The sequence below is a fragment of the Elephantulus edwardii genome, unplaced genomic scaffold, assembly GCF_000299155.1.
Source record: "Elephantulus edwardii isolate Elephantulus edwardi_28Jun2011 unplaced genomic scaffold, EleEdw1.0 scaffold00186, whole genome shotgun sequence".
Taxonomy (NCBI): Eukaryota; Metazoa; Chordata; class Mammalia; order Macroscelidea; family Macroscelididae; genus Elephantulus; species Elephantulus edwardii.
The window spans coordinates 1576787-1588710 of record NW_006399936.1 but is presented as its reverse complement, the minus strand read 5'-3'; the positions used below and the strand labels follow the sequence as shown (position 1 = coordinate 1588710).

Below are 11924 nucleotides of genomic sequence, written 5' to 3'. Positions count from 1 at the left end.
TCCCAAGAAATGGCTGGTGGATTCCAACTCCTGATCTTTTCGTTAGCTGCCCAACATTACTAAGACAGTAACACACTACTCACCAGGGCTCCTATATGGATAGACACTTCAGGTGGCAACATTTGGGGGAGCATGTGCATTATCTTCGGGAAGCAGTGTGCCTGAGAGAGCGTGTCGGGTCTCTGGGGCTTGGTTAGCCTCTGAGCCTCCACCTATAGAAAGATTATCAACGCACAAGCAGCACTCAGTGCAAAGTAGAGGAGCTTCCCAAAGACTTCCAGAGGGGTTCTTAACCTAGAAAATCTGCAGACTGGTAGAACTGGTACTTGAGACAGGTAAGGTCAGTTAAAAGGAAGCGGCGCTAGCAAGGTGGGCTGCCACAACAATCGGAGGTCCGGCCTCCACTGCGAACTAGCTGAAAGCCAAACTCGCTGCAGAGTCGAATCCAATTTATCACGAGCCTATATCGTTTTTCCAAGACTGTAAATATTAACCAAAGGAGATTGTCTTAGCTATCTCCTATCTCCAGCAGCGCTGAAAGCAGGTTTGAGCTGTTAGTCTTTCAATAAGCAGCCCAACACACCTAACCCACTAAGGTCACCCGAGCCTCTAACCTAATTAAGGTACCTGACAAATCACGTCAGCTCACCAGGTGATCTAGTTGGAAAAAAAATAGAGGGGAAAAACAAAAGAGAAGCGGCCTGGTGTGCCAGCGGCGCTGCAGTCCCAAATGTACCTTGCGCGGTGAGTGGGTGTAAAGACAGTTACAGGACAAGTGCGGAGCCTCCGAGCGAACTACAACTCCCAGCAGGCAGTGCGCGTCGGGCGGCGCCCTCCTCCAGCACGCGGGCCTCTCCCCCACCCCCGCCGCAAGCTGCCGTGTCTCGCGAGAGGACGGGCCGCGCAGGCGGTAGCGATAGAGAGCTGTGGCGGTGGTGGTAGCGGTGGCGGCCGAGACAGCGGCGGCCATTTTGGTGAGGCCTCGGGAGTGGCGGCGGCGGTTTGCTGAGAGTAGTGTTTCTCCTTTTCCCCACCCACCGCACGTATCTCAGTGCCGTGAGAGGGGGCGGTGGCGGGCAGGCGGTGGCAGGAACCTCGGCCCCCAGGGAATTTAAAGGCCGTGAAAGGAGCGGCCAAGAGGGGGCTCTCCCCCCTCCTCTTTGGGAGGGGGGTGGTGTGCACGCCCCCGAGGACGCAGGTAAGGAGAGGGAGACAAGATGGCGGACGCCCTCCTTTCCCCCTCCCCTGACGGGTGACTGCGCGCGCATCTTTTCGCCGCCGCCTCCCCTCCCACCTTCCCGGGGTGCTGCGCGCGCACCCAAGGCCGGGGCCCCGGGGCCGGTGTGCAAGCTGTCGGCGCGCGCCTATAGACAGACTGAGCAGGGCCGGGCCGGTCGTCGCTGCGCCCCAGCGCGACTCCTCTCCCCTCCCGCCTTTCTGCGCACGCGTGCCCGAGCGAGGGAGCGAGCTCTGAGAGGACGGACCCAGGTGCGCACCTGCCCGCCCACTAACCCCAACCCTCCCCCACGTCAGGGGCGCGCGGGACGAGGCGGGGAGGGGGTGGTCTTGGGGAGAGTCGGGGGCGCGCGCGCCCCCGGAGCCAGTTCGGGGCCCCCAGATCTGCTGGCCCCGCATCCTCCCTTTGCTCCGCCTTTTGCAGCTTGGTGGGGGCGGCCGCAGGCGGGCTGGGATGCGCGCCTTTCCCTGCCCTGCGACCCTCGCGTGCGTGGGTTCGGGTTCTGGCGGGAGCCCTTCGGTGGTGCGCGCAGCCGGCTCGCTCCGCCTCCAGGCGCGCACGCCCCTCCCCCCCGGCCGCCGCTCGCTGGGTGGGGTGGGAATCCAGGAGGGGGCGGGCTGACTTAGGGTCAGCGGGCCCCGAGGGCGGAGGTCAGGGGTCACTGCGGGGCAGCCGGCTCGGGAGGCTGGAAGGCTGGGGTCGGGAGTTGAAGTTTCTGGGCCTCTGAGAGCGACGCTGAGGTCCTGGGACTCCTGTGAATGAGGCAGTGGATTCAAGGCAGCACCTGGCCGAGAGATTTCCTTAAACACCGGGGCGAACACTTCCGGGCCTTGTGTGCGTTAACGCTCCTCGTTTCCGCTCCGTGGCTCTTGGCACTGCGGCCGTCCGCACTCCTGCCCACCCGTCTGGGGTCCCCTGCTTTACGCAGGGACTGTGATAGCAGAGGAGCCCTGGCGCAGGTGCAGGCCTCCAGGGAGGCAGGACGGATGCATCATTCCACTCCTGCTCCTGACTTCCCTGGAAAGGAGAGCACGCTGTCGTGTTTCATCACTTGGATTAAACTTGTAGACACGCCGTTTTAATTTTTTGCCTTGTTTCTGACTCTCAGTGATTGGAAGCTTTAAGCCTTAACGCTTTTGAAACGTGTGTGCGCGCGCGCGCCACTTTTACCTTCTTTGCAGCTGCTAGATCCACTTTAGGGGAGTCGGTTTTCAAAAACCTGAGTTGCTTCCCCCCCCTCCCCCCGCATGTGATCTTTCCCCACCACAGGAGTTCTCTTTTAAGCTTCTGAACAGATTCAGAACTCCCCAAAACCTGAAATAAAGGCTTTGATAGAGATTGACAGGTGGGGATTCCTACCTCCTGACTGTCCCCTTTCCCTTGTATTTCTTTCAGACGTGATTCCCCTCAGTACGGCAGCACCGTGGAAGTTCAGACTTTTACAGGGAGTGTGGTCTCAGCTCACACAGGTGAGAGTTAAGCTCCAGATACTTTGGGTGTGTGCTGATGCTGATGAATGAAATGGCTGAGATAATGAATGGAGAGCTTAAAGGTCCATACTTCCAGATTCTTGCTCGGGAGGTATAAGGTGATAATTTGAGTATTATTATTTCTCTTGAGGCTTTGGCTAGAGGAAGATGTGGTCACCCTGGTTTTCTACTAAGGAGAGTAACGGATTTTGGCATCAGACTGCCTAGTTAAGTCCATTATTTCCCTACTGTGTGATCTTTTGTAAGTGATATGTTGTTTCAGGATTGAGATCTTTTTGTTTGTGTAAGCTCCATTTAGTTCTGGGATCTTTTCTCTGTGATACTATCAAAGTGTTAATGGGTGTGTCAAGTGCTTTGAAACTAATTCTGACTCAGTGAAATCTATAGGGCAGAGGAGAATTGTCCTATGTGACTTCTGAGGCTGTAGTCTTTGTGGAATTAGATTGCCAGGTCTACTCTCCAAGTGAATGGTAAACATATATTGAGAATGAAATAAATATTTGTGAATAAAAAAATACCTGGTTTATAAGGGAGTTGTGTGAAAATCGTAGCATAAGAAAAGTGTTTAATAAGGTATCAAACCCATAGTAAATGTGTAGGAAACAAGGTTTTTTTTGTTGTTGGTTTTTTTAATACCCTTGGGGTTTTCTTTATTTAATCTGTTTAATTCATTCTTCTTTACAGGTGCTCCAGAAACTAGTGGACCTGAGCGGAGGCTGGGACGCCCTGGTGGGCCCCGGGCCCTGGAAGGCGGGTCCCGGTGGCCGGTGGCCCAGAATGAGGCCAGCTCCCAGCATGCCCTGCAGCCGGACGCCAGCCCCTCGGCCAGCAGCAGTGGTGACGACCCAGTCATTCTTCAGGCATCCAACGAGGAGCCTGAGAGTGGGACCATGCAGAGCAGCCCCTCCCCTGCTCACCCTCAGCTCCCAATCCTGCAGACACAGGCATGTTGGGAGAGATGGTTCTCTCTGCTTTTTGGACTGGTGACTTTGGGACAGCAGAAATCTTAACACGTGCTAGGCACATTTCTTTGATTTGTTACCTAGGTAGTTGAATGTTTTATGTTTGATGGACTGGGTGGTAATATGTGAAGGTGTCTAGGTATTAGTATCAGGTTGACCTGTAAGAGTGTGTGTGGAAACCCTTCACTTCCCTAAAATAATTGAGTTGGTCATAGAGAAGTAGAGGTTGAGGCAGCATGCTTATGACTATCTTTGGAAAGTGTTAATACTTTGCTGATTGCAACAGTGTAAGTTTTATGGATAGTGTGTACTATTGCAGTTTTCTCCTACCAAAGAAGAATGTAGAGTAGGAAAAAGCTTTGCTCAAGTTTATTGACTGTATAGACATTTGTTACTTAGTTGCAGTAGTAATCTTAGAGGTGCACTATGAGGTTGATACAGATGTTGTGAATTCCTTGGTATCTTTGTTTTAAGAGGACTTTGGTTATAATTCTTTTTAGTTTATAAAGTGAAGTATGACTGGTTAGCAGAGGGAGTGTCTCTCCTTTATAGGGGAGTACTAGGATGGGTGTTGAAAGTGAAGATGGTCTTGGTGGTAAAAGCTAGTTGCCTTTGAGTTGATGCTTATACTAACAGCAGCCCTAGGTGAGTTAGCAAAACTGCTCCAAGGGTTTTCAGTGGCTGGTTCCCTGGAAAGTGTTTTTCCACTGGCACCTTTTAATCTCTAACTTTTCTTTCTTTTTTTTTTTTCTCCCAAGAAAATACTAGTAATTTATTGGTGGGGTGGATGGGTGGAATAATCTCCAACTCAACTTTTCTATTAGCATTTGAGTATTCTAACTGTGAGTACTACCTGGGGACTCCTGATTTTGGTGGTAGCTCAAATTTACTGCATGAATGAATCTACCATTCTGCTGTGAAAAGGGGGGGGACGACAGAATTCTTTAAATGAGGGAAATCATTCCGGTTCTGGAAAAGCTCCAAATCCACTGCCATTTAGTCTTTTCCAACTCATAGTGCCCCTTCATTGGGTTTCCAAGGCTGTCAGTTATAGAGAGATGCTGCCCATCTTGTTCTTGTGGAGCGGCTGGTAGGTTGAGGCCACCGGCTTCTGCTTAGCAGCCTGATAGATCAGGCGCTGTGTCACCAAGAGTTCTGAGGTCCTGAAAGGGGTATTAAAATTTAAAGGTATAGTAGTTGTTCATTTGGGACTTGGGGAAATCTGAAGATTTTCTATAATTTGACTCTGCTCCCTTAAGTAGCTATTATTAACCCTATTTACCCCATATCTCAGTTTGCATGAGATTGATAACTTACTGAGGAGTTGGGGTTATGTGAAGATGAAATAACGTACTTAAAACTGCTAGTACAATGCTAAGCATTTCTTTCTCCTCTTCTAGATGGTGTCGGACGGCATGACAGGCAGCAATCCTGTGTCCCCTGCCTCATCCAGTTCCCCAGCCTCTAGTGGGGCAGGTGGCATCTCCCCTCAGCACCTAGCTCAAGATTCTTTGGATGGACCTCCAGGCCCTCCAGATGGTGCCCCCGTGTCCCTGGAGGGCCTCAGCTTACCCCAATCTGCTGACCTGGCTAACAAGGGCCCAAAGTGGGAAAAGAGCCATGCTGAAATTGCAGAGCAGGCCAAGCATGTACGTTTTGTGAGGGCCTGTGTTGGGACCTTTCCTGAACTTGCTTTTCTGTGGATATTTTACATATTTCCTTTTTTTGTAATACATTTGGGACATAGTTTGTTCACAATCTTGTATAATCTTGAGCTAATTATTATTTGAACTTGAGTCTCATTTTCTATAAAATGAAACGCAGAACCATACCCACTGCCCTCATGTCCTCTTTTAATTTTTGTTACTTTTTTTTAATGTATGTACCGTCAAATCAGAGCTGACTGGTACAGGAGGAGATTGTACCTCCTTCTTCAGCAGAGCATCTGGTGGATTCGAACCTCACATCTCTGGGATTACAGTGCAGCTTCTTGCCACTAGGCCCCCAGAGCTCACCTCTCATGTCCTTTTAATTCATGGTTATATTCTGTAAGGTGTCCAAGGCTGTAAATCTTGCTTGGCTAAGACTTTTTATGAAATGGGAATGGTTGTCATAGTTTGTATACTGTTCGAGTTGAAGTTGAAGGGGAGGACACGCAGGTGAAAATGCCTTGTAAACTATGAGTGTTCAGGGATTTACGGGTTTCTCTGTTATATAACACTGGGTGTGCTTGGTCCTTGGTCCTGCAGCTCTGGAACTTGATAGAAAGGCGGAGTTTTACTGAGAGGTTGAGGGTTCCCGTCATGGATTTAGAGAGTCTTGGAGGTGTGGTCCAACAGTGTTTTAACAAACCTTTCGTGATTCTGCTGGACACTCGACACTCAGAGTAAATACTAACTAGTGTAGTCCCATCTTGTCTCTTTTCTTCTGTGTCATTTCCTTTGACTTTGCTTTCTCAGAAGACGACAGGAATAATGAAAAGAACCTCAGCAGTTTTCTTGCGTCTTTAACTCTTCTCTGTTAAAAAAAAAATAAATGGTTTCTTTTTACATATTTTATTAAAGTAACAGATTTTTATTAGCTGGCCTCCAGTTGGTTCCAATTTGGGGTTACCCCGTATGTGTAGAATAGAACTGCTTCATAGGAATTTTAAGATTTTTACTTCTGCAGCAAACTGCCTGACCTGCCTTCTTGAGCTTCACGTGGGTGAGTTCGAGCTGCTGACCTTTTTTTTTTTGATAGGAGTCGAGTGCGTAAGCATTTACTTCACCCAGGACGTCTATAATCAAAGTTGTTGTTCAGTGCCGTCGAGTCACAGGCAACTCATAGTGACCCTATGAAGGAGAGTCCTCGATGCTTGGGTGCCTTTCATCCTCTCTCTAGGTTCATAGGGTTTCTGCAGGCAAGCTGTTATGGAAGTGGATGCCACTCCTCCTTCCAAGCTTGTTTTAATCGGGAACCCCACCCCACACTCTGTCCGCATTGGGTAGCCAGCCATTAACGCATTTGACACATCAGTGTCACAGTGTTCAGCCTCACAGCAACCAAAAGTGACCGCTGTACGGCAACTTGTACACCAAGGCTATGCGACCTAGAGGAATGTCTGAACAAAAACAATGAAAGACAGGTCCGAGGGCCGCTGGCTTGGTAGTATCGCTTTTCTGTCCACTGGGCCAGCTGATCTCTCTATCAAAGTAGAGACTGATAAATGTTCATTGTTAGTTATTCATTAGTGCTTGTAACTACTAACCTTTTTGTGTATAGCTTTTTTAGTGTTTCCAAATAATAAATTATATTTTGGTGGAAACAGCGTTTTAAAAAGTAGATCTGTGAGTTAACCTGGGTGTCATAGCATTTTGCTGTGCTTATTAGAGCATAGATAAACTCCACGCCACTAGTGTGCTAGTAATGGATCTAGTGCTCAGGTTGAGAAGGAAGCCCCTGCTGTAGGATGTTCTGGGAATATGTTTTCCACTTTTCTGATGCCTCCCAAGGAAATACAAGTTGTGTGAGAGAACTGAACATTAAATAGATGGCTGGGGTCATGAGACCTATTTTAGATTACTAGTTTTTATAATTTCCTAACTAATCTTGAGGAAGTTATTTTTCTGATACCGTTTTCATCATGTGGAGAGAGCACCTTACCTGCTTATAGGATTAGTATGAGGACTAACCACTTACGATAATCATAAAACGGTCAGATCATTGCCTAGACGTAGTCACCACCTAGTAATGCCTCTGTAAGGTGGAGAGCATGTCTGGAACTCTTCATCAACCTGGTCTTTCCCCCTAGGAGGCTGAGATTGAGACGCGGATTGCTGAGCTCCGGAAGGAAGGTTTCTGGTCATTAAAGAGGCTGCCCAAGGTGCCAGAGCCTCCTCGCCCCAAAGGCCACTGGGACTATCTGTGTGAGGAAATGCAGTGGCTCTCTGCCGACTTTGCTCAGGAGCGCCGATGGAAACGAGGAGTAGCCCGTAAGGTATGTGTTCAGTGTTGTATCTGTGGTTGGTTGGTTGGCTGAAAGCAAAGAGAGTTGTGTAGAGTCCTCATCAATCTCAGGAGGCTCTGCCTGGGTTTCTTGGCCTTGATTATATTCTTTGCCGTAGGCTGAGAGGGTTCTGGCCTGTGAGTATTTGCCTTGGGTCCTTGTTCCCATAGGTGGTGCGCATGGTGATCCGGCACCATGAAGAACAGCGGCAGAAAGAAGAGCGGGCCCGGAGGGAGGAGCAGGCCAAGCTGCGCCGAATTGCTTCCACAATGGCCAAGGATGTGCGGCAGTTCTGGAGCAATGTGGAGAAGGTAGGCAGACAGTCACGGTTAGGCTTTACTGCATCTATTTTGAGGGGACCTAATTCACAACATTTGTTATTGTTATGTGCCATCGAGTTGCTTGAGAACTCATAGCAACCCTACGTACAAAAACCCTAAAAGCCGTTCTATTCTGTGCCAACCTCGCCGTCTCAAATACACTCATTCCCACTGCTCCAATCACAGAATCGATCCGTCTCATTGAGGGTCTTCCTCTCCTGCGCCATCCCCTCCACTCTTCCAAACATGATGTCCTTCTCCAAGGACCAGTCACTCCTTGTAATATGCACAAAGTATGTCAGATGAAGCTTCGGAATCCTTGGCTCCAAGGAGCATTCCAGCTTCACCCTCTCCAGGACAAACCTGTTTGTTCTCCTAGTAGTCCCATTACATACATTAAATGGTTATGTTGGACTCTTTTTATTTTTTGTTTGGGGTAGGTGGTGCAATTCAAGCAACAATCTCGGCTTGAAGAAAAGCGCAAAAAAGCTCTGGATCTGCATCTGGACTTCATTGTAGGACAAACAGAAAAGTATTCAGACCTTTTGTCACAGAGCCTCAACCAGCCATTAGCCTCCAGCAAAGCTGGCTCCTCTCCCTGCCTTGGCTCTTCTCACACTGGCTCCGCAGCCTCTAGTCCTCCACCGCCTGCTTCTCGGCTGGATGATGAAGGTGTGTATCCCTTTTGGCCCTGTTATTCTTTCCCATATACCCTTTCCGGAGCTGAAAACCCACCCTGTGGCTTGCAGGGCCCCGTGGACTTTGTGACCTTATTCTCGTGCTATAGATGGGGACTTCCAACCCCAAGAGGAGGAAGAGGATGATGAAGAGACGATTGAGGTTGAAGAACAACAGGAAGGCAATGACGCAGAGACCCAAAGGCGTGAGATTGAGTTGCTTCGACGTGAGGGAGAGTTGCCACTAGAAGAATTGCTTCGTTCCCTGCCCCCTCAGCTGCTAGGAGGGCCTTCCAGCCCTTCGCAAACTCCTTCATCTCATGATAGTGACACTCGAGATGAGCCTGAAGAAGGTGGTGAAGAGCCCGCTCAGGTGTCGAAGGTACTGGCAGTAGGGGCAGTGGAAGACTCCGTGGGAGCAGAGGGAGCGCTTCAGGGTCTGACTCCTGGCCTATGAGTTTGGTTTGTGGTCTTCAGGAACCCTCTCTGATTAAGGAGATTCGATTCCTGTTTGGAAATTGGTACAGAAGAGTCTGTGTTTGAGATCAGTTATGGTCCTAGATAGGCAGGTTCTGATAACTGAAAACAGAATGTACTACGTGCTTTCAGATTGACGTGTTGATTTTTCTGGCCTGTTTTTTGCCACTTCTGTGAAAGGGGAGTAATCTTACTTCCTTACTGACTTAACCAGGTAGGGAGAGTGGCTGGTGACCATAAAGTCTTCTGGGCATCAGCTCTTTGTTTCTCTGCTTAGGTCTGACATAATGGGGAGGGTATTGGGTGTTGTTTTGGTATCTAGCACTTTCACAGGTCCTCTCCCAGACTGTGGGACCAGGATTTGGTAGCTGGTGCTGAGAGAAAACCTTTGATTGCATCCATGCCCTGGGACTCTGCCAGTGGCAGCTGTCACTCAATGGAACAGACAGTTCTCTGGCATTTTATTCTACATTTGTGCCTTTTATTGGTATTTTCACTTTAGGCCCTTTCCATCTTTTGCCATATAGGGTACCCCACCACCCTCTTCTATCACAAAGCACAACAGCCAACCTTGGCATCCTGATGAAGATGATGACGAATTTACTGCTAATGAGGATGAAGGTCAGACGAGTTCACTTCATCCTGTTGTCCTTGACTCTTAAATTATCTGGCCCTAACTTTAAGATTGTCTCGCTTCTTTTACTTGAACTGTGATCTGTACTCTATCCCTGCTAATACACCTTTATTCTCTTACCTAGCGGAGGATGAAGAAGACACCATCGCAGCTGAGGAGCAGTTAGAAGGGGAAGTAGATCATGCCATGGAGCTGAGCGAGTTGGCTCGAGAAGGTGACTAAAAATTTTACTACTTATTCTGTACAGCGCTAAGGATGTAGACACGAATGACACTCTTGGCAATGGTGGATCATTGGGTTGATAAGGTTTCTCCCAAGGATAGGCAGCACCATCGACAGATCTAGCTCAGGGTGTAGGCCTTGATTTTGATAGCTGGAACTGTGGAAGTAAGCTCTTTTGCCTACTATCAGACTTAGATCAAGTTTAGTGTCTGCAGAGATGAAGTTAATCTGACCATTTTTAGCCCTTTTCCCTTGAAGCGACTGAAGTTTTTAATCTTTGATTTCTTCTCCAGGGGAACTGTCTATGGAGGAACTATTGCAGCAGTATGCAGGGGCCTATGCCTCTGATAACTCAGCCCCAGGCTCTGAGAGCAGTGAGGAGGAGGAGGAGGAAGAAGAGGAGGTTGAGGCGAACAGCTCTGATAGTGAACCAGAGGAAGGTACAGAAGCTGAAGAGGCTCCTCAGGAGGACAGTAGCAGTCAGTCAGGTGAATGTGGTTGTGAGCCTAAAGCTGGGGAGGGCAGCCATTGGAGAAAGGGAAGGTGAACTGTAAACCTTGGTCTCAACGCTTTAGACTCTGCTGAGGAGCAGAGCGAGGATGAAGACGAGGAGCATTCAGAAGAGGAAGAAACAAGTGGTAGTTCAGAGTCTGAGGAATCAGAGTCTGAGGATTCTGATGAAGCCCAATCACAGAGCCAAGCAGATGAGGACGAAGATGACGACGACTTTGGGGTGGAGTACCTGCTTGCTCGAGATGAAGAGCAGAGTGAGGCAGATGGGGGCAGCGGGCCTCCTACCCCAGGGCCCACCACCACTCTAGGCCCTAAAAAGGAAATTACTGACATTGCTGCAGCTGCAGAAAGTCTCCAGCCCAAGGGTTACACTTTGGCCACCACCCAGGTATCTTTAGACCCAATTTCTGCTTTCTTTAATCTAAACTTTCCTGTCTGGTAATGGCAGTTGCTGCAGTTCCATCATGAGACCTCTTTCCTTCCTACCAGGTGAAGACCCCTATTCCCTTGCTGCTACGGGGCCATCTCCGGGAGTACCAACACATTGGACTGGACTGGCTGGTTACTATGTATGAGAAGAAACTAAATGGCATTCTTGCTGATGAGATGGGGCTGGGCAAGACAATCCAGACCATCTCCCTGCTTGCACACTTGGCCTGTGAAAAAGGTAGCCTAGCAGGGCCTTTGCTCATGAGCACCCTTGGCTAATATTTGGGAGATTGTTCAGTGGTGACTATAGCAGCAAGATGGTGAGCTACTTGCTATCTCGCTTCTGGCTGGCATAGCAGATTAACTGATGCACTTAGTTAACTAGATACAGAAATTAATATAGATGCTAGATTTCTTATGCCGGTGAGTCAGAATGGACTCAAAACTGAGCCTTCAGAGGGTTTTTGGAGGTTATAAATCACATGGGGGTGGGGGGGAACCACATGGGAGGAGATTGTCCCATGGAACTGCTAGTGGATTCAGACTACCAGAGAGGCGTAGCCTTTAGGCTGATAGTGCTGCTTCCTGTGGACTGTAGCTCCACTCGCTTTCTTAGGAAGGGGCAATAGAAGAGCAGAGTGGTCAAGGTTACTATACTTGAATCAGAATCACAATCTTTGTTTCCTTACTATTTCTCCTTTTTTATTTTTATGTATGTGTGAAACAGGTAACTGGGGTCCCCACTTGATCATTGTTCCCACCAGTGTGATGTTGAACTGGGAGATGGAGCTGAAACGGTGGTGCCCCAGCTTTAAAATCCTCACCTACTATGGAGCCCAGAAGGAGAGGAAGCTCAAGCGGCAGGTTTGAGTCACCACGTGGTTACTTTCTCTGCTAATCACTCCTTTGCTGTTCAGGCCATTAGATGAGTCTCTTTCTGTTCTGTTCTATTGCTTTATTTTCCAGAGCCTTTCT

General features: G+C 48.9%; 1 protein-coding gene and 1 pseudogene across 1 annotated transcript in view; one reads left to right on the top strand and one right to left on the bottom strand.

Moving 5' to 3' along the window:
• Window positions 1–645: 645 nt before the first annotated feature.
• Window positions 646–3580, bottom strand: LOC102855555 (annotated as a pseudogene).
• A 37-nt stretch (window positions 3581–3617) lies between these two features.
• SRCAP (Snf2-related CREBBP activator protein) overlaps window positions 3618–11924 on the top strand; it is a 33125-nt gene continuing 24818 nt past the window's right edge. The window contains exons 1-12 of the mRNA XM_006896521.1: window positions 3618–3671; window positions 5090–5338; window positions 7483–7668; window positions 7848–7988; window positions 8438–8669; window positions 8785–9056; window positions 9679–9772; window positions 9910–9999; window positions 10301–10495; window positions 10583–10908; window positions 11010–11187; window positions 11677–11813. Of these exons, the coding sequence (XP_006896583.1) occupies window positions 3618–3671; window positions 5090–5338; window positions 7483–7668; window positions 7848–7988; window positions 8438–8669; window positions 8785–9056; window positions 9679–9772; window positions 9910–9999; window positions 10301–10495; window positions 10583–10908; window positions 11010–11187; window positions 11677–11813 (2154 nt within the window). The remainder of the gene's footprint in view (window positions 3672–5089; window positions 5339–7482; window positions 7669–7847; window positions 7989–8437; window positions 8670–8784; window positions 9057–9678; window positions 9773–9909; window positions 10000–10300; window positions 10496–10582; window positions 10909–11009; window positions 11188–11676; window positions 11814–11924) is intronic.